The sequence below is a fragment of the Hyperolius riggenbachi genome, chromosome 10 (assembly GCF_040937935.1).
Source record: "Hyperolius riggenbachi isolate aHypRig1 chromosome 10, aHypRig1.pri, whole genome shotgun sequence".
Lineage (NCBI taxonomy): Eukaryota > Metazoa > Chordata > Amphibia > Anura > Hyperoliidae > Hyperolius > Hyperolius riggenbachi.
The window spans coordinates 132,964,540-132,987,217 of record NC_090655.1 but is presented as its reverse complement, the minus strand read 5'-3'; the positions used below and the strand labels follow the sequence as shown (position 1 = coordinate 132,987,217).

The 22,678-nt window shown below is 43.9% G+C and overlaps 1 protein-coding gene across 1 annotated transcript in view; it reads right to left on the bottom strand.

Annotated features, from left to right (window-relative positions):
* Window positions 1–22,678, bottom strand: part of LOC137536731 (collagen alpha-1(XIII) chain-like) — a 269,977-nt gene that overhangs the window by 77,041 nt on the left and 170,258 nt on the right. Inside the window, exon 20 of the mRNA XM_068258952.1 lies at window positions 8,884–8,910. Within this exon, the coding sequence (XP_068115053.1) occupies window positions 8,884–8,910 (27 nt within the window). The remainder of the gene's footprint in view (window positions 1–8,883; window positions 8,911–22,678) is intronic.

Sequence of the window (22,678 nt, the reverse complement as noted above, 5' to 3'; positions counted from 1 at the left end):
GGTGTAGAACCTTGACCAGAGATACCAGGTTGAAGGCCTGAAGATATCACCATGGAACTTCTGCCAATACAGGCAAGTATATTTCCTTTTTGAGGGGTGGGAAGCAGATCTGTTTGCTGGTGAAGGCATTTCTTGAAAAACTTTCCATTTGCTATCAGGTTCTTTTAAGGATTAGCGTTGGGCAAAGTGTTAACACAGACATACTGGTATTTTATTCCATTTAGCCCTGAAAACCTTATACTAGCAGCAGCAAAGAGACAGCCTACCATAAAAACAAGTATTTGATTATTAATAAAAAAAAGAAGAAAACAACAACCATATTTTAATTTTATACATTATCATTTTTGCTCTGTAGCTTATCTGCCGCTAAAAAGGATTATAGCTGAATGGAACAATCAATACTGAAATACCTAACTCAGTCAAAAGCCGTGTCTTCACAAAGCGCATTATGAAAGATGGACATGAGATGAGATTCTGAGTGACTATATAACATTCTGCAAAGACATCTTCATGTCTTTCATGGTATTCCTCACATCAAAAAAATCATCCTTGTAATCTAAGAACAAAGCTATTCATCTCATAAAGCGGATTCTAAAAATATATTAGCGGACAGCCATCGTCCACCTGAGCACAGTGGGATATTACCCTCATGCTGAAGATAGGATTTGATTTAACACTGACAAGTGTTTCATACAGACATTTCCATTCACTGACTATAAACCGTCTGCATTCTTTAACCACTTGAGGACCTAGGGCTTTCTACCCCTTAAGGACCGGCCACTTTTTTTCCATTCAGACCACTGCAGCTTTCACGGTTTATTGCTCGCTCATACAACCTACCACCTAAATGAATTTTGGCTCCTTTTCTTGTCACTAATAAAGCTTACTTTTGATGCTATTTGATTGCTCCTGCGATTTTTACTTTTTATTATATTCATCAAAAAAGACATGAATTTTGGCAAAAAAATGATTTTTTTAACTTTCTGTGCTGACATTTTTCAAATAAAGTAAAATTTCTGTATACATGCAGCGCGAAAAATGTGGACAAACATGTTTTTGATAAAAAAAACCCCATTCAGTGTATATTTATTGGTTTGGGTAAAAGTTATAGCGTTTACAAACTATGGTGCCAAAAGTGAATTTTCCCATTTTCAAGCATCTCTGACTTTTCTGACCCCCTGTCATGTTTCATGAGGGGCTAGAATTCCAGGATAGTATAAATACCCCCCAAATGACCCCATTTTGGAAAGAAGACATCCCAAAGTATTCACTGAGAGGCATAGTGAGTTCATAGAAGATATTATTTTTTGTCACAAGTAAGCGGAAAATGACACTTTGTGAGAAAAAAAAAAAAAAAAAAAAGTTTCCATTTCTTCTAACTTGCGACAAAAAAAAATGAAATCTGCCACGGACTCACCATGCCCCTCTCTGAATACCTTGAAGGGTCTACTTTCCAAAATGGGATCATTTGTGGGGTGTGTTTACTGTCCTGACATTTTGGGGGGTGCTAAATTGTAAGCACCCCTGTAAAGCCTAAAGGTGCTCATTGGACTTTGGACCCCTTAGCGCAGTTAGGCTGCAAAAAAGTGCCACACATGTGGTATTGCCGTACTCAGGAGAAGTAGTATAATGTGTTTTGGGGTGTATTTTTACACATACCCATGCTGGGTGGGAGAAATATCTCTGTAAATGACAATTTGTTAATTTTTTTTACACACAATTGTCCATTTACAGAGATATTTCTCCCACTCAGCATGGGTATGTGTAAAAATACACCACAAAACACATTATACTACTTCTCCTGAGTACGGCGATACCACATGTGTGGCACTTTTTTGCACCCTAACTGCGCTAAAGGGCCCAAAGTCCAATGAGTACCTTTAGGATTTCACAGGTCATTTTGAGAAATTTCGTTTCAAGACTACTCCTCACGGTTTAGGGCCCCTAAAATGCCAGGGCAGTATAGGAACCCCACAAATGACCCCATTTTAGAAAGAAGACACCCCAAGGTATTCCGTTAGTAGTATGGCGAGTTCATAGAAGATTTTATTTTTTGTCACAAGTTAGCGGAAAATGACACTTTGTGAAAAAACACAATTAAAATCAATTTCCGCTAACTTTTGACAAAAAATAAAATCTTCTATGAACTCACCATACTCCTAACGGAATACCTTGGGGTGTCTTCTTTCTAAAATGGGGTCATTTGTGGGGTTCCTATACTGCCCTGGCATTTTAGGGGCCCTAAACCGTGAGGAGTAGTCTTGAAACGAAATTTCTCAAAATGACCTGTGAAATCCTAAAGGTACTCATTGGACTTTGGGCCCTTTAGCGCAGTTAGGGTGCAAAAAAGTGCCACACATGTGGTATCGCCATACTCAGGAGAAGTAGTACAATGTGTTTTGGGGTGTATTTTTACACATACCCATGCTGGGTGGGAGAAATACCTCTGTAAATGGACAATTGTGTGTAAAAAAATCAAAAGATTGTCATTTACAGAGGTATTTCTCCCACCCAGCATGGGTATGTGTAAAAATACACCCCAAAACACATTGTACTACTTCTCCCGAGTACGGCGATACCACATGTGTGGCACTTTTTTGCACCCTAACTGCACTAAGGGGCCCAAAGTCCAATGAGTACCTTTAGGATTTCACAGGTCATTTTTGTTTCAAGACTACTCCTCACGGTTTAGGGCCCCTAAAATGCCAGGGCAGTATAGGAACCCCACTAATGACCCCATTTTAGAAAGAAGACACCCCAAGGTATTCCGTTAGGAGTATGGTGAGTTCATAGAAGTTTTTATTTTTTTGTCACAAGTTAGCGGAAATTGATTTTAATAGGTTTTTTTCCACAAAGTGTCATTTTCCGCTAACTTGTGACAAAAAATAAAATCTTCTATGAACTCACCATACTCCGTACGGAATACCTTTGGGTGTCTTCTTTCTAGAATGGGGTCATTTGTGGGGTTCCTATACTGCCCTGGCATTTTAGGGGCCCTAAACCGTGAGGAGTAGTCTTGAAACCAAATGTCGCAAAATGACCTGTGAAATCCTAAAGGTACTCATTGGACTTTGGGCCCCTTAGCGTACTTAGGGTGTAAAAAAGTGCCACACATGTGGTACCGCTGTACTCAGGAGAAGTAGTATAATGCGTTTTGGGGTGTATTTTTACACATACCCATGCTAAGTGGGAGAAATATCTCTGTAAATGACAATTGTTTGATTTTTTTACACACAATTGTCCATTTACATAGAAATTTCTCCCACCCAGCATGGGTATGTGTAAAAATACACCCCAAAACACATTATACTACTTTTCCTGAGTACGGCGGTACCACATGTGTGACACTTTTTTGCAGCCTAGGTGCACTAAGGGGCCCAACGTCCTATTCACAGGTCATTTTGAAGTATTTGTTTTCTAGACTACTCCTCGCGGTTTAGGGCCCCTAAAATGCCAGGGCAGTATAGGAACCCCACAAGTGACCCCATTTTAGAAAGAAGACACCCCAAGGTATTCCGTTAGGTGTATGGCGAGTTCATAGAAGATTTTATTTTTTGTCACAAGTTAGTGAAAAATGACAGTTTGTGAAAAAAAACCAATAAAAATTAATTTCCGCTAACTTTTGACAAAAAATTAAATCTTCTATGAACTCGTCATACACCTAACATAATACCTTGGGGTGTCTTTTTTTTCTAAAATGGGGTCACTTGTGGGGTTCCTATACCGCCCTGGCATTTTACAGGCCCAAAACCGTGAGTAGTCTGGAAACCAAATGTCTCAAAATGACTGTTCAGGGGTATAAGCATCTGCAAATTTTGATGACAGGTGGTCTATGAGGGGGCGAATTTTGTGGAACCGGTCATAAGCAGGGTGGCCTTTTAGATGACAGGTTGTATTGGGCCTGATCTGATGGATAGGAGTGCTAGGGGGGTGACAGGAGGTGATTTATGGGTGTCTCAGGGGGTGGTTAGAGGGGAAAATAGATGCAATCCATGCACTGGGGAGGTGATCGGAAGGGGGTCTGAGGGTTTGGCCGAGTGATCAGGAGCCCACACGGGGCAAATTGGGGCCTGATCTGATGGGTAGGTGTGCTAGGGGGTGACAGGAGGTGATTGATGGGTGTCTCAAGGTGTGATTAGAGGGGGGAATGGATGCAAGCAATGCACTGGCGAGGTGATCAGGGCTGGGGTCTGAGGGCATTCTGAGGGTGTGGGCGGGTGATTGAGTGCCCTAGGGGCAGATAGGGGTCTAATCTGATAGGTAGCAGTGACAGGGGGTGATTGATGGGTAATTAGTGGGTGTTTAGGGTAGAGAATAGATGGAAACACTGCACTTGGGTGGTGATCTGATGTCGGATCTGCGGGCGATCTATTGGTGTGGGTGGGTGATCAGTTTGCCCGCAAGGGGCAGGTTAGGGGCTGATTGATGGGTGGCAGTGACAGCGGGTGATTGATGGGTGGCAGTGACAGGGGGTGATTGATGGGTGGCAGTGACAGGGGGTGATTGATGGGTGATTGATAGGTGATTGACAGGTAATCAGTGGGTTATTACAGGGGAGAACAGATGTAAATATTGCACTGGCGAATTGATAAGGGGGGGTCTGAGGGCAATCTGAGCGTGTAGGCGGTCGATTGGGTGCCCGCAAGGGGCAGATTAGGGTCTGATCTGATAGGTAACAGTGACAGGTGGTGATAGGGAGTGATTGATGGGTGATTGATGGGTAATTAGTGGGTGTTTAGAGGAGAGAATAGATGGAAACACTGCGCTTGGGTGGTGATCTGATGTCGGATCTGCGGGCGATCTATTGGTGTGGGTGGGTGATCAGATTGCCCGCAAGGGGCAGGTTAGGGGCTGATTGTTGGGTGGCAGTGACAGGGGGTGATTGATGGGTGATAGGTGATTGGCAGGTGATTGACAGGTGATCAGTGGGTTATTACAGGGAAGGACAGATGTAATTAATGCACTGGCGAATTGATAAGGGGGGGTCTGAGGGCAATCTGAGCGTGTGGGCGGGTGATTGGGTGCCCGCAAGGGGCAGATTAGGGTCTGATCTGATAGGTAACAGTGACAGGTGGTGATAGGGGGTGATTGATGGGTAATTAGTGGGTGTTTAGAGAAGATAACAGATGTAAACGATACATTTGGGAGGTAATCTGACGGCGGGTTTGCGGGCGATCTAATGGTGTGGGTGGGTGATCAGATTGCCCGCAAGGGGCAGGTTAGGGGCTGATTGATGGGTGGCAGTGACAGGGGGTGACAGGGGGTGATTGATGGGTGATAGGTGATTGGCAGGTGATTGACAGGTGATCAGTGGGTTATTACAGGGAAGAACAGATGTAATTAATGCACTGGTGAATTGATAAGGGGGGGTCAGAGGGCAATCTGAGCGTGTGGGCGGGTGATTGGGTGCCCGCAAGGGGCAGATTAGGGTCTGATCTGATAGGTAACAGTGACAGGTGGTGATAGGGGGTGATTGATGGGTAATTAGTGGGTGTTTAGAGAAGATAACAGATGTAAACGATACATTTGGGAGGTAATCTGACGGCGGGTTTGCGGGCGATCTAATGGTGTGGGTGGGTGATCAGATTGCCCGCAAGGGGCAGGTTAGGGGCTGATTGATGGGTGGCAGTGACAGGGGGTGACAGGGGGTGATTGATGGGTGATAGGTGATTGGCAGGTGATTGACAGGTGATCAGTGGGTTATTACAGGGAAGAACAGATGTAATTAATGCACTGGTGAATTGATAAGGGGGGGTCAGAGGGCAATCTGAGCGTGTGGGCGGGTGATTGGGTGCCCGCAAGGGGCAGATTAGGGTCTGATCTGATAGGTAAAAGTGACAAGTGGTGATAGGGGGTGATTGATGGGTGATTGATGGGTAATTAGTGGGTGTTTAGAGGAGAGAATAGATGTAAACAATGGATTTGGGAGGTGATCTGATGTCGGATCTGTGGGCGATCTATTGGTGTGGGGGGGTGATCAGATTGCCCGCAAGGGGCAGGTTAGGGGCTGATTGATGGGTGGCAGTGACAGGGGGTGATTGACGGGTGATTGATGGGTGATTGACGGGTGATTGACAGGTGATTGACAGGTGATCAGGGGGATAGATGCATACAGTAAACAGGGGGGGGTGGTCTGGGGGGGGGGTCTGGGGAGAATCTGAGGGGTGGGGGGTGATCAGGAGGGGGCAGGGAGCAGGGGGGGGGATAAAAAAAAAATAGCGTTGACAGATAGTGACAGGGAGTGATTGATGGGTGATTAGGGGGGTGATTGGGTGCAAACAGGGGTCTGGGGGGTGGGCAGGGGGGGGTCTGATGGGTGCTGTGGGCGATCTGGGGCAGGGGGGGGAGAAATCAGTGTGCTTGGGTGCAGACTAGGGTGGCTGCAGCCTGCCCTGGTGGTCCCTCGGACACTGGGACCACCAGGGCAGGAGGCAGCCTGTATAATACACTTTGTAAACATTACAAAGTGTATTATACACTTTGTATGCGGCGATCGCGGGGTTAACATCCCGCCGGCGCTTCCGTATAGCCGGCGGGATGTTGCGGCGAGCGAGCGGTGACAGGCGCCGGCGGAGGATCGCGTCACGGATGACGCGATCGCTCCGCCCATGCCCTTAAATGGACCGCCGCCTCTGTGGGTGAGGCCGTCCTGTAGGGCTCCACTTCCCCGCCGCCCCTGTGTAGTGGGCGGTCGGGAAGTGGTTAAAGCACATCACTGCAAATATAAGTGTATACGTAAGAATGATATATAGAAGCCAGACTTACAGCCAGTGACATGACTTTAAAACTGAATAGTAAAAATAAAAAAGTTAACCCCATGCCTGACTTTACACCATATATTCTTCATATATTGAACTAGTCACAAAGGGGATAACTATAAAGCTTTTCTGTTAAATTATCACACATTACTTATTTATCCATAAACCAATAAGAAGAGGTTATTCATGAGTTAAACAGATAAGGGGAGAAAAGGCATGAGTTAAAGCAAACCTGAAGTGAAAATATATTGATGAGAGAAACAATTGTATCTATGGTCATAATCATAAATGGGACTTTCTTGAAATCCCGCAGTCTTATTTTGTGTTTAACAGCTAAAAAAATATGTTAAAAGTTTTTACTGTGAATGATAACAATTTTTTAAAATATATTTTACAGCTCTGATCTTGAACTACTGGCCTTTTTTCTTTTCCCTGCACTTAGAAGCGTTTCTCTGCCATGCAAAAGTTTTGTGGTCTAAAATGTGTTATCAGTGAGCGTTGACCTACATTCTAACTCAAGTTCCACTATAGGAAAATGTAATTTGTTGACCTGGATTCTTTACACTTACAATGAGGAAAAGATCATGGAACACAACCTAGATCTATGTAGTCTTGTGAAACACATATTTATTTAATCAAAAGTCACTTCAGGCTACTTAAAGAGACACTGAAGCGAAAAAAAAAATATGATATCATGATTTGTATGTGTAGTACAGCTAAGAAGTAAAGCATTAGAAGCAGAGACAGAAGTCTAATGCTGAATGTTATGCTGAATACACATGGTGCGTTCCCGCACTCGAGTTCCCGCTCGATTCCCGTCGATTCGTTTATTTCCAACGTTCATTTCGATTGATTGTTAGGTTGATTTGGGATACTTTACATGCGAATCGACCTAACGATCCATCGACATGAAAATCGGACATGTTGGAAATAAACGAATCGACGGGAATCGAGCAGGGAATCGAGTGCAGGAACGCACCGTGTGTATTCAGCATAACATTTGTTTCCAGTACAGGAAGAGTTAAGAAACCCCAGTTGTTAGCTATGCAAATAGCCATTGAGTTTTAGGACTTTGAAAGTTGCAGTGAGCTCTGATTTCTGACTAGGTTATCTCAGCTGTATTGTGTTTTTCTTTTGCAGAGAATAGTTCAGGACAGGTCAAAAGTTCACTGCCTGTTCTATAAAAACATTTAAAATGCTGAGTAATGTGTAAATTGCACATATTAGAGAACGATGCAATGTTATAAAAAAAAAGCTGTATAACTGAAAATAAAAATATGAGAATATTTTTTTTGCTACCAATGTTCTAGTAATTACCCCTACTACACAACCAATTCATGATATCATAATTTTTTTTTCGCTTCAGTGTCTGCGCCGATGGGCGTGGCCGCGGCGGCAGCCCCAGGACCGCCTAACGCCGATTGGCGTAAAGTCCTTGGGGCTCGCAGTGCAGGAGATCGTGCGCAGGTTGCGCGCGCATCTCCTGTTGGGGGGCGGAGCTCCGCCCCTCCTTCAGTCTCCGGGCAGCGATTGCCGCTCGGGAGACTGTTAGACGGCGGAATCGCCATCTAAATACACTGTACAGCGCTGCGATCAGCAGCAGCGCTGTACTGGGGACAGCCGTGTGACAGGGCTGTCCCCCTGGGACACTGGACAGCGATCGGCTCTCATAGGCAGAAGCCTATGACAGCCAATCGCCATGATTGGCCGGCTGTGGCGAGGGAGGGAAAGGATTTAAAGAAGCAAAAACAATAATAAAAATATTTATGTAAACAAAAATAAACATGGGGGGAGCGATCAGACCCCACCAACAGAGAGCTCTGTTGGTGGGGTGAAAAGGGGGGGGGGGATCACTTGTGTGCTGTGTTGTGCGGTCCTGCAGCTTGGCCTTAAAGCTGCAGTGGCCTATTTCACTAAAAATGGCCTGGTCACTAGGGGGGGGGGGGGGGTTTAGCACTGCGGTCCTCAAGAGGTTAAAGACTAATAAGGAAACATAAATCATGAGTTAAGTAGACATAAGTAGAGAAAAATTGTGAGTTAAGGCTGATAAGCGGAGATCAATTTTGTTAAATATCTAAGATTGTTAATCAGCGTAGGAAATATAAATGTACAATACATATGGTACCTTTGCTCCTGAGACTCCTGTTTCACCCTATAGGAATGGATAAAATAATTAGAAATTGTCTGATTAACTTCACAATTGCTTCAATCACTGCAGTAAATAAACAATCACAACTGCATGTCTGTAGGCCGCTCCCGTGTCCAGTCAGTTATTTCCCTGAGAACTGAAGCACTTGTGCTACTTTTTTTATTACTAATTAAAAAGACTTTTTATTTAAAAAAAAGTCTTATGAAAATACTTTTTTTATTTTAAAAGAAGAAAGTCTTATGAAAATACTTTTTTCATAGAAAAAGACAGCAGCACCACAATAGTACAATATTGAGGGCCCTTTCACACTATGGCATTGCAGTAGAGTTACGGGAGGCTTTTTCAGAGGCCGGTAAGTCAATAAAAGTCTATGGAGACCATGCAACAGCTAACAGCGTGTTACTGCATGATCCATGCCTACTGCACAGATTATGCAGGTCTATGGTGATGCAGTAAGTGTAAATGATGGGAGTGCGGAGCGGCGCACATATGTGGACCGATGGAAATCCCAGTGACGTATTTCCTGTTCAGCAGGGAGTAAGTCATTGACCAGGGGGCAGGCCTATGCATATGACCCTGTCAGCGCACTCTGACGCAGGGTCATATAAGTACTGATTCTTGTGGTAATTTCACGGCAGGCTTCCCTGTCGTGGGATCACCGCACAAGCGTAAAAGCAGCCTAAATTAAATCTGATATGCTGTTGTAGCCAACACATTCTTCTCCCACTTCTTAGCGATATATGACTGTCAGTATTTTTTAGGTTACTTTATTTGGAATAAAAAAGAATAAAAATGTGTTCTTGCTGCTTATAACTAGTAGTGGAGTATAAATATAAATTATCATCAGTTTTTGCAATTAAATTTCAATTACAGTTTTAATTTTCAAATACAGTTTTTCCCTTGATTATTCCCTTGATTATTATCCAGTTCGAGAGATCCCTTATACAGGCCTTTGCTGCTCATGAAAACTTGGGGCTCACACAACCCTTAGAGTCATGTTATGTAACACATTTCTTTGTGATTGTGTGGTAATCCTCAAGTCAGTGGCATAGCAATAGGGTTTGTAGAGGTCTGCACCGCACCAGGGCCATTGGGCCAGTGGGGCCCCGTAGGGCCCTCCCTCAACCTCAGTATTAGCTCATTAATGGTCCTGTGCTTATAATGATCACTTCTATAGATGCTTTGAATGATAATGATTAACAAACCGTTTCCCATTCCCTTCTTGCACCTTTGACACTGCATTGTCCTTGGCAGGTTTTGGTGCGACGTATCGATTGTAATATATAGAATGCTTGGGGGGCCCCAACTCGCACCGGGGCCCATAGCTTCTTAGCTACACCACTGCGTCAAGTGTCCCAGTGATTAGAGGCCACCAACTTAATATGTTATTTGACACTTATATACTCTGACACTGAGCAACCACGTTCATCTCCACTTAAAGTGAACCAGAGACGAAGCACCCTCATGTATTTTAACATATGTATCAGTGGGAACATTCGAGAAAACACCTACCCTGCTCTCTGTTTCATTCTTCACTGCTCAGCCTGCTTGTTATCATTCAGTCTGGCTTTGCTCAGGAACCATTATAGCTGAGTCATTATAGCAGAGCCAGAAGGGAGCAGGCTTGGGCTTGAAAAGACATCAGGGAAGACAGACTAGGCTATAATGATTCCTGAGCAAAGCCAGTCTGAATTCTCAGTCAGTCTCAGTCAGGGATTTTTTTATCAGGGCTGTTAACAAGCAGTAAAGAATGAAACAGGGAGCAGGGTCGGTGTTTTCTCTAATGTTGCCACTGATATATATGGTAAAATACATGAGGGTGCTTCGTCTTTGGTTCACTTTAATAACATCAATTATTGCCAAACAACATACCTGCTTCAAGTTATAAAGCGGAAAAGCAAAAAATGACCATTCCATAAAGGGGACAGCACAACAGTGCATATAGTATAGAAATTGTCAGAAGAAATAGGTATAAAGTGCTGCACTAGTCAATAACCTTATTATAGAAAATTGGGACTAATAGGTTTACAAACAAGTATATTAATGCAGAGATAAATAGTGCAAAACACATAAAATGTATTATCTCCACTGTCACTGTCCACAGAAGAACGATACACCTTCAGAGCTTCTGGGTAAAGGAAAAAGATCCAGAACAAGAGGCTTGCAGGGAGTAGGAACAGCTGATCTCGTGTACGTTGGGTACCTGCACTCATCTGCTTCTAACTACAAAGTGCTTGAGGCACCATCCATTAATAGACACCTTTATTATCAGCTGGATACAGTGGTTAGCAGCAGGAGTGAAACAGAGTGGCCTTTGTTAGAGCAATAAATACTATTATGTATCTATGAAAAAGCCGGTAACTCCGCAAAACAGCTGTTAGGCCACTGTGTTGCACCCCTGCTGCTAACCAGTGTACTCATTACTTTCAGAGCTTTTTAGGAAACAATATAGTCATCATGCTGACAGTGCCTCTGCCTCAACAAATAGGGAACTTGTGTGCCACTCACATATTTGCTTTTGCCTTTTTGGTGGGTATTGTGGGTATTTTCTTGCTCGCTGGTGACTATAAATGCATTTTATTGATAAGATATGCAATATATCACCTAGAAGAAAATTTAGGAGAAAAAGTGAACTGGATGGGGCCAAATGTGGACAGAATACCCTTTAAACCACCACAAAGAAAGAAAATACTCAAAATGATTTTGTTAGTACTTTTTCCACATACATTTTGGTAGTTTTTCAATTGCAAAGTGCTGAAAATGATTTTAAAGAGATGGACATGCATCTCCTAGAAGAAAACTCAGGAGAAAAAGTGAATTGCACAGGGGCCCCTGTTGTCGGGAAAGTGGCAGCCCCAGCACCTCCTAATGCCGAAAGGCGTCAAGAGCGGTGGGTGGAGATTTGCGGGGATTGCGCGTACATCCCGGCTTGAGTGATGGAACTCCACTCCGTCAACAGTCTGCCAGCGGCAAACTGTTAGATGGTGAAACCGCCGTCTATTTACAATGTACAGCTCTGCGATCTACTGCAGCGCTGTACTGGGGACAGCTGTGTCATCGGCTGTTCCCTGGAGAGGCTCTGATCGCGACCCCCTCTCATAGGCTGATGCCTAGGAGAGAGGATCACCATGATTGGCTGTTGGGGGGAGGGAGGGGGAAATAAAAATAAATATAGAGAATTTTATTAAAAATAAATAAATGCATTAACCACTTGAGGACCTAGGGCTTTACCCCCCTTAAGGACCGGCCACTTTTTTTCCATTCAGACCACTGCAGCTTTCACGGTTTATTGCTCGCTCATACAACCTACCACCTAAATGAATTTTGGCTCCTTTTCTTGTCACTAATAAAGCTTTCTTTTGATGCTATTTGATTGCTCCTGCGATTTTTACTTTTTATTATATTCATCAAAAAAGACATGAATTTTGGCAAAAAAATGATTTTTTTAACTTTCTGTGCTGACAGTTTTCAAATAAAGTAAAATTTCTGTATACATGCAGCGCGAAAAATGTGGACAAACATGTTTTTGATAAAAAAAAAACCATTCAGTGTATATTTATTGGTTTGGGTAAAAGTTATAGCGTTTACAAACTATGGTGCCAAAAGTGAATTTTCCCATTTTCAAGCATCTCTGACTTTTCTGACCCCCTGTCATGTTTCATGAGGGGCTAGAATTCCAGGATAGTATAAATACCCCCCAAATGACCCCATTTTGGAAAGAAGACATCCCAAAGTATTCACTGAGAGGCATAGTGAGTTCATAGAAGATATTATTTTTTGTCACAAGTAAGCGGAAAATGACACTTTGTGAGGAAAAAAAAAAAAAAAAAAAGTTTCCATTTCTTCTAACTTGCGACAAAAAAAAATGAAATCTGCCACGGACTCACCATGCCCCTCTCTGAATACCTTGAAGGGTCTACTTTCCAAAATGGGATCATTTGTGGGGTGTGTTTACTGTCCTGACATTTTGGGGGGTGCTAAATTGTAAGCACCCCTGTAAAGCCTAAAGGTGCTCATTGGACTTTGGACCCCTTAGCGCAGTTAGGCTGCAAAAAAGTGCCACACATGTGGTATTGCCGTACTCAGGAGAAGTAGTATAATGTGTTTTGGGGTGTATTTTTACACATACCCATGCTGGGTGGGAGAAATATCTCTGTAAATGACAATTTGTTAATTTTTTTTACACACAATTGTCCATTTACAGAGATATTTCTCCCACTCAGCATGGGTATGTGTAAAAATACACCACAAAACACATTATACTACTTCTCCTGAGTACGGCGATACCACATGTGTGGCACTTTTTTGCACCCTAACTGCGCTAAAGGGCCCAAAGTCCAATGAGTACCTTTAGGATTTCACAGGTCATTTTGAGAAATTTCGTTTCAAGACTACTCCTCACGGTTTAGGGCCCCTAAAATGCCAGGGCAGTATAGGAACCCCACAAATGACCCCATTTTAGAAAGAAGACACCCCAAGGTATTCCGTTAGTAGTATGGCGAGTTCATAGAAGATTTTATTTTTTGTCACAAGTTAGCGGAAAATGACACTTTGTGAAAAAACACAATTAAAATCAATTTCCGCTAACTTTTGACAAAAAATAAAATCTTCTATGAACTCACCATACTCCTAACGGAATACCTTGGGGTGTCTTCTTTCTAAAATGGGGTCATTTGTGGGGTTCCTATACTGCCCTGGCATTTTAGGGGCCCTAAACCGTGAGGAGTAGTCTTGAAACCAAATGTCGCAAAATGACCTGTGAAATCCTAAAGGTACTCATTGGACTTTGGGCCCTTTAGCGCAGTTAGGGTGCAAAAAAGTGCCACACATGTGGTATCGCCATACTCGGGAGAAGTAGTACAATGTGTTTTGGGGTGTATTTTTACACATACCCATGCTGGGTGGGAGAAATACCTCTGTAAATGGACAATTGTGTGTAAAAAAAATCAAAAGATTGTCATTTACAGAGGTATTTCTCCCACCCAGCATGGGTATGTGTAAAAATACACCCCAAAACACATTGTACTACTTCTCCCGAGTACGGCGATACCACATGTGTGGCACTTTTTTGCACCCTAACTGCACTAAGGGGCCCAAAGTCCAATGAGTACCTTTAGGATTTCACAGGTCATTTTTGTTTCAAGACTACTCCTCACGGTTTAGGGCCCCTAAAATGCCAGGGCAGTATAGGAACCCCACTAATGACCCCATTTTAGAAAGAAGACACCCCAAGGTATTCCGTTAGGAGTATGGTGAGTTCATAGAAGTTTTTATTTTTTTGTCACAAGTTAGCGGAAATTGATTTTAATAGTTTTTTTTCACAAAGTGTCATTTTCCGCTAACTTGTGACAAAAAATAAAATCTTCTATGAACTCACCATACTCCGTACGGAATACCTTTGGGTGTCTTCTTTCTAGAATGGGGTCATTTGTGGGGTTCCTATACTGCCCTGGCATTTTAGGGGCCCTAAACCGTGAGGAGTAGTCTTGAAACCAAATGTCGCAAAATGACCTGTGAAATCCTAAAGGTACTCATTGGACTTTGGGCCCCTTAGCGTACTTAGGGTGTAAAAAAGTGCCACACATGTGGTACCGCTGTACTCAGGAGAAGTAGTATAATGCGTTTTGGGGTGTATTTTTACACATACCCATGCTAAGTGGGAGAAATATCTCTGTAAATGACAATTGTTTGATTTTTTTACACACAATTGTCCATTTACATAGAAATTTCTCCCACCCAGCATGGGTATGTGTAAAAATACACCCCAAAACACATTATACTACTTTTCCTGAGTACGGCGGTACCACATGTGTGACACTTTTTTGCAGCCTAGGTGCGCTAAGGGGCCCAACGTCCTATTCACAGGTCATTTTGAAGCATTTGTTTTCTAGACTACTCCTCGCGGTTTAGGGCCCCTAAAATGCCAGGGCAGTATAGGAACCCCACAAGTGACCCCATTTTAGAAAGAAGACACCCCAAGGTATTCCGTTAGGTGTATGGCGAGTTCATAGAAGATTTTATTTTTTGTCACAAGTTAGTGAAAAATGACACTTTGTGAAAAAAAACCAATAAAAATTAATTTCCGCTAACTTTTGACAAAAAATTAAATCTTCTATGAACTCGTCATACACCTAACATAATACCTTGGGGTGTCTTTTTTTTCTAAAATGGGGTCACTTGTGGGGTTCCTATACCGCCCTGGCATTTTACAGGCCCAAAACCGTGAGTAGTCTGGAAACCAAATGTCTCAAAATGACTGTTCAGGGGTATAAGCATCTGCAAATTTTGATGACAGGTGGTCTATGAGGGGGCGAATTTTGTGGAACCGGTCATAAGCAGGGTGGCCTTTTAGATGACAGGTTGTATTAGGCCTGATCTGATGGATAGGAGTGCTAGGGGGGTGACAGGAGGTGATTGATGGGTGTCTCAGGGGGTGGTTAGAGGGGAAAATAGATGCAATCCATGCACTGGGGAGGTGATCGGAAGGGGGTCTGAGGGTTTGGCCGAGTGATCAGGAGCCCACACGGGGCAAATTGGGGCCTGATCTGATGGGTAGGTGTGCTAGGGGGTGACAGGAGGTGATTGATGGGTGTCTCAAGGTGTGATTAGAGGGGGGAATGGATGCAAGCAATGCACTGGCGAGGTGATCAGGGCTGGGGTCTGAGGGCATTCTGAGGGTGTGGGCGGGTGATTGAGTGCCCTAGGGGCAGATAGGGGTCTAATCTGATAGGTAGCAGTGACAGGGGGTGATTGATGGGTAATTAGTGGGTGTTTAGGGTAGAGAATAGATGGAAACACTGCGCTTGGGTGGTGATCTGATGTCGGATCTGCGGGCGATCTATTGGTGTGGGTGGGTGATCAGTTTGCCCGCAAGGGGCAGGTTAGGGGCTGATTGATGGGTGGCAGTGACAGGGGGTGATTGATGGGTGGCAGTGACAGGGGGTGATTGATGGGTGGCAGTGACAGGGGGTGATTGATGGGTGATTGATAGGTGATTGACAGGTAATCAGTGGGTTATTACAGGGGAGAACAGATGTAAATATTGCACTGGCGAATTGATAAGGGGGGGTCTGAGGGCAATCTGAGCGTGTAGGCGGGCGATTGGGTGCCCGCAAGGGGCAGATTAGGGTCTGATCTGATAGGTAACAGTGACAGGTGGTGATAGGGAGTGATTGATGGGTAATTAGTGGGTGTTTAGAGGAGAGAATAGATGGAAACACTGCGCTTGGGTGGTGATCTGATGTCGGATCTGCGGGCGATCTATTGGTGTGGGTGGGTGATCAGATTGCCCGCAAGGGGCAGGTTAGGGGCTGATTGTTGGGTGGCAGTGACAGGGGGTGATTGATGGGTGATAGGTGATTGGCAGGTGATTGACAGGTGATCAGTGGGTTATTACAGGGAAGGACAGATGTAATTAATGCACTGGCGAATTGATAAGGGGGGGGGGGGGGGTCTGAGGGCAATCTGAGCGTGTGGGCGGGTGATTGGGTGCCCGCAAGGGGCAGATTAGGGTCTGATCTGATAGGTAACAGTGACAGGTGGTGATAGGGGGTGATTGATGGGTAATTAGTGGGTGTTTAGAGAAGATAACAGATGTAAACGATACATTTGGGAGGTAATCTGACGGCGGGTTTGCGGGCGATCTAATGGTGTGGGTGGGTGATCAGATTGCCCGCAAGGGGCAGGTTAGGGGCTGATTGATGGGTGGCAGTGACAGGGGGTGACAGGGGGTGATTGATGGGTGATAGGTGATTGGCAGGTGATTGACAGGTGATCAGTGGGTTATTACAGGGAAGAACAGATGTAATTAATGCACTGGTGAATTGATAAGGGGGGGTCAGAGGGCAATCTGAGCGTGTGGGCGGGTGATTGGGTGCCCGCAAGGGGCAGATTAGGGTCTGATCTGATAGGTAAAAGTGACAAGTGGTGATAGGGGGTGATTGATGGGTGATTGATGGGTAATTAGTGGGTGTTTAGAGGAGAGAATAGATGTAAACAATGGATTTGGGAGGTGATCTGATGTCGGATCTGTGGGCGATCTATTGGTGTGGGGGGGTGATCAGATTGCCCGCAAGGGGCAGGTTAGGGGCTGATTGATGGGTGGCAGTGACAGGGGGTGATTGACGGGTGATTGATGGGTGATTGACGGGTGATTGACAGGTGATTGACAGGTGATTGACAGGTGATCAGGGGGATAGATGCATACAGTAAACAGGGGGGGGTGGTCTGGGGGGGGGGGTCTGTGGAGAATCTGAGGGGTGGGGGGTGATCAGGAGGGGGCAGGGAGCAGGGGGGGGGGATAAAAAAAAAATAGCGTTGACAGATAGTGACAGGGAGTGATTGATGGGTGATTAGGGGGGTGATTGGGTGCAAACAGGGGTCTGGGGGGTGGGCAGGGGGGGGGTCTGATGGGTGCTGTGGGCGATCTGGGGCAGGGGGGGGAGAAATCAGTGTGCTTGGGTGCAGACTAGGGTGGCTGCAGCCTGCCCTGGTGGTCCCTCGGACACTGGGACCACCAGGGCAGGAGGCAGCATGTATAATACACTTTGTAAACATTACAAAGTGTATTATACACTTTGTATGCGGCGATCGCGGGGTTAACATCCCGCCGGCGCTTCCGTATAGCCGGCGGGATGTTGCGGCGAGCGAACGGTGACAGGCGCCGGCGGAGGATCGCGTCACGGATGACGCGATCGCTCCGCCCATGCCCTTAAATGGACCGCCGCCTCTGTGGGTGAGGCCGTCCTGCAGGGCTCCACTTCCCCGCCGCCCCTGTGTAGTGGGCGGTCGGGAAGTGGTTAATTAATAAAAAAAAAAAATACACATTATGCAGAAGCGATCAGAGTCCACCAACAGAAAGCTCTGTTGGTTGGCAGAAAAGGGGGCTTCACTTGTGTACTTAGTTGTATGGCTCTGCAGCGAGCAGTTAAAGGACCACTATCACAAAAACATTTCATTTTTAACACCCCCAAAGTAGTTACACCAAACATACAGATGATCCCCTGTGTCATTTATTTCAATTTCTAGTATAGTCCTTTAAACATTCACATATCACTGTGTTCTATATACGTCAGTGCCTGCACTTGCGCTGACAGACTTCTGTAACAAAACTCCCTTCATAGGGGTAGCCGTGTCAGGTGATCTGTTATTTGCAACAGATGGTATAGCCCTTTTCCCCCTTGTCCCCAACTGCCATATCCCCGTAAAAGCTCAGGCGCCTAACCGATATTCCTCCGGCACAGACAGTAGAGGAAGGTCCCCGCACTATCCCTGTGTCCTGCAGGCATTCGGCGAGGCATAGGGGTTAGGCGCCTGAGGTTTTACGGGGATATGGCAGTTGGGAACAAGGGGAAAAAGGGCTATACCATCTGTTGCAAATAACAGATCACCTGACACGGCTACCCCTATGATGGGATTTTAGTTACAGAAGTCCGTCAGCGCAAGTGCAGGCACTGACGTATATAGAACACAGTGATATGTGAATGTTTAAAGCACTATACTAGAAATTGAAATAAATGACACAGGGGATCATCTGTATGTTTGGTGTAACTACTGTGGGGGTGTTAAAAATGAAATGTTTTGCGATAGTGGTCCTTTAAAGCTTCATAGCACTAAATTGTAAAAAATAGCCTGGTCACTAGGGGGTGTAAGCTTATGGTCCTGAACTGGTTAAGCAATCACCAGCATAAAAGGCATGGAGCTGCGGATATTGCCAAAACAAGTGCGCGAGAGCGGACGTGGGCAGATTTATTGTAGGATTTGTATCAGCTGTAACAAACACAGTACAATTAGGGAACTAATGCAGAATGATTTTGAACCTATCAGCAGTGCCTCCTACTGGCCCATTGATCCGACCAATGAGAAACGTTCCTCATGATTGGTCTGTTCCTTTAGACATTGCAATTAGATGAGCCAGCTATATCTGCACACCCTATTTAAGTTTATGTAAAGCTATGTATAAAGTTTCCATTTTTGTGGTCTAAAGTTATCTTTCGAGATCATTTCAGTCGGCAGGAACGAGGACATACTCTTTCGATTTTCAGCTAAAATGATCAGGAATGATTGTTTCAGGTGAGAAAATGGAATGTGCATATGTAGCTTTAATTTACATGGTATGTAACTAGTCCACAATGTAGGATGAAGGAGCACCCACGTAAATAATTAGCACAGGTGTGCCATGACCAGCGCCTTGGTACCACTAGAGGCCACAACTCCAGCAATCCAAAGAAGTCGGCACCAACAATAGTATTAAAGCTCAATTACATTTATTGTGCAAACAACAATCTGAGCATCATGCCGTTGTTTGCACTATAAATGTAATTGAGCTTTAATACTATTGGTAATGCAGACCTTCTTTGGATTGCTGTGGCATGTAACTAGAGTAGTTCCAGTGAAAACACCATAGATCTTTAGGTCTAGTCTGTAGAATGGTCATGATAAATATACCTGCAAAAATGAGTCAATATATTTTCCCACAAGATAAAGCAATGTTGTCACAAAGGTCAACAAGTCCAAGGAGCTAATGCTATACGAAAATGCCATAACTCTTCATCATCAGATGACAGACCAAAAGGAGATTACACTCCTACAATGTAAGCTGTGTACTTAAAATACTCTGCTTTCTTTTTCACTGGGGACTAAGTGAGGTACAGTATGGCTTTATCTAAGGGCATGACAAATGTAGTGGAATACTGATAAGTACTGTAGCATACAAGCAATCTGTACTATGGTTATCATATAAAATGACAGCGTGAATCCAGGATTCAGTCATTTCAGAAATAAACGTGTCTCTCTTTTCTAATGAACAGGGTTGGAAGAAACAGTTGACCTTAATCCAAACTACAGCTGTTCCTGAATAACCTTCCCTGAGAAAATCAGAAACACATTTTAGCTTGACTAAATACATGTTTATATTTGTTTATAATTCTGACAATGCTCTTTATCATTAAAGATATATTTCTTTTTAGCCTCAGTTTCTGCACATTGTAAATAAACTCATTATCTGCCAGAAGGGATTGGAATGCAAAAATATGGCAAAATGAGCTTTTGGTTGTGTTTAGTTTTCATTCATGAGCTTATAATTAAAAGTTCATTTTTAGAACATGAATTAAAAAAAAATATTACAAAAGTCCACCTTACACACTCAGTGGGATAATGGTCATTTTAAATATGTATGGCTTTCTTTAGATTGAGATATCACAGCCTGCACACCAATACTCAGCACGGGGTCATTGAAGTATTTTCATTCTTCAAATGCAGTCTTTTTAAGTGTAACTATTTGTTCATTAATACCAACTAACAGATTGGCACCCCTTTAATCTGTACTGAGCTCAACTGCCCGACTCATTTATCTTTCTTCTCGTTCCTCTCTGTCAAGCTCTTCATTGGCTGCCAATTACCAATAACTTGAGGATCAATTTCAAACTTTTAACTCAAACTACAAAGCTCTCTACAATCTTTCTACCCCCGCACATCTCCTCACTAGTTTCTTGATACCACCCCAAACACAGTCTCCACTCTGCACACAACCTCCTTCTGCCATCCTCTAGAATTACCTCCTGGCATTTACATATGCAAGATTTCTCATAAGCCTCACCCCTCTTTTGGAATCCCATTCCAGCACACATCCGTCACTCTACAACTGTTAAAGAGAACCCAGAAGGCATACTGCAATCCTAATAGGACCCAGAGGCATGTCATGTGCACAATGACATGCCTCTGGGTCTTTGTATCGCCGCTGCCAGCCCCCCTGCACCGCACTGCACCCCTTTAAAAGATCGCCAGTCTGGCGACAATCTGTTTGTCGCTAGCCTGCTTTATTTATGTGAGGCTTGTCAATCAGCCTCATAGCATCTCCCCCTCGATAATACTCTCCCCCCACTGCTCTCCGCCTCTTCTAGCTTCCTCCAATAGGAAGCGAAGCCGCGACCCAGGAGTAGCCTGGTGATCTTTTAAGGGGTGCAGAGCGGCGCAGGGGGGCGGCTGGCAGTGGAGATACAATGACCCAGAGGCATGTCATTGTGCACATTACATGCCTCTGGGTCCTATTAGGATTCCAGTATGCCACCTCAGGATCTCTTTAAGCACTCCCTCAAAATTCCCTTTTTTTTAACAAGTATGTGCTTCAACTTAGGCCAATACCCTTCAACCTCTGGTCAAGTTGTGATTCTTACTCAATGTTATAACCTAAAGGCACGCTGACTCTAGCTATACATATTGCATACTACCCCCACCTCTTGTTTCCTCCTTATTCCTTTAGATTGTAACCTACGTTTTTAGGTGGAGTACTATGCCAATTTACGGTATCATCCTCTAATATTAGCACATTGACTAAAGTAAGAAAACTGTGGGTGGAACCAAGCAATAAGGACCTTTCAAAGTCTAAACGTACCTGTGCACACAGTTGAAGAACCATATCAACTGGGCATAAGGTGAAGAAAATAGTTAAAATATTTGTAAAGTGTATTTACTGACAGAACCTTCGTCAAGATTTTGAACACTTTAACTCATCACTTGGATATGCCTTAAAATGATAACATTCAAACCCTAAGGCTGAGTTTCCACATGACACGATTTGTTACATTTTCCTGCATGGGAATTTGGATCCAAAATGACAGCCTACTCTAAACAATAAGCTACTTCCAAATGATGTGCAGGGGAAAACAAATCACGCCTGCAGCATTTCCTGCAGATTGCAACTAAATCCCCATTGCTGCGCATTGGCACGCTAGGAGGATTCAGATGTGAATATGCATCAGCACAAGTGCCATGTCCATCTTGGAGACAGGGGACACATGAATTGCTAGACGTGGAAATGGGGCACATGACTGATAGTTTCCAATCATTACGGTAATCATTTGGAAATGATCGATCATGCCCATTAACGCTAATTCATCTGACCAGAACGATGGGATCGATCTGAAAAACATTTTTGTAAAAGAAAAAGCAGCAATAGCATCTTCTATATAACCCCAACTTTAGGAGTCTATTAATCGAAGGTGGTCATAACAATCATGAGTAGAGTTTGATTTACTAGCGGCGCCATTCTCCTACTATTAGATTTTCTTTAAAAATGAAGTCATCCCTTTATATTCAAGTTTAAAGCGGCCTCAGGTGGAAAAGTCTTGTCTGTTAAAGATAGTTTAAAAAATACTTTCTTCAGATTAAATGGCCACCAATCATTTCCCTAATGTCATCTGTATCACTTCCAAATACAAAGTGAAGTTACCAATTTAACTTCATTATTCCACACTAACAACACTCCCAATAAGCTCATACACTATGGGCTCGATTCACTAACCCAGCTAACCCAGTTAGAGACTTTAGGCGTGATAATCATTGCACCACGCTGGTGAAAATCCAGTTTAGGCATGATAAGTTTAGGCGTGATAAGTTTAGGCATGATAAGTTTAGATAAGTTTAGATCGCGTGCAAAGTCCCGCACGCAAAGCAGCGCCATTGAACTCTATGCGAAGTGCACCTGACTTTGCTAGCGCAAAACTTTTGATCAGCTGTGCACTTCAGTGCTAACCCAGTTGGTGCTTAAACTTATCATGCCTAAACTTATCATGCCTAAACTTATCACACCTAAACTTATCACACCTAAACTTATCATGCCTAAACTGAGTTTAAGCGTGATAAAGGGATTTTCACCAGTGGGCTAACTGTTAGCACCGCTTTGTGAATCAGGCCCTGTATATTGCCTAGAACCCCAGCCATTTATTATATTAACCCCCTTGGCGGTACGCAGTTCCCGACGCTGCGTCCGCCA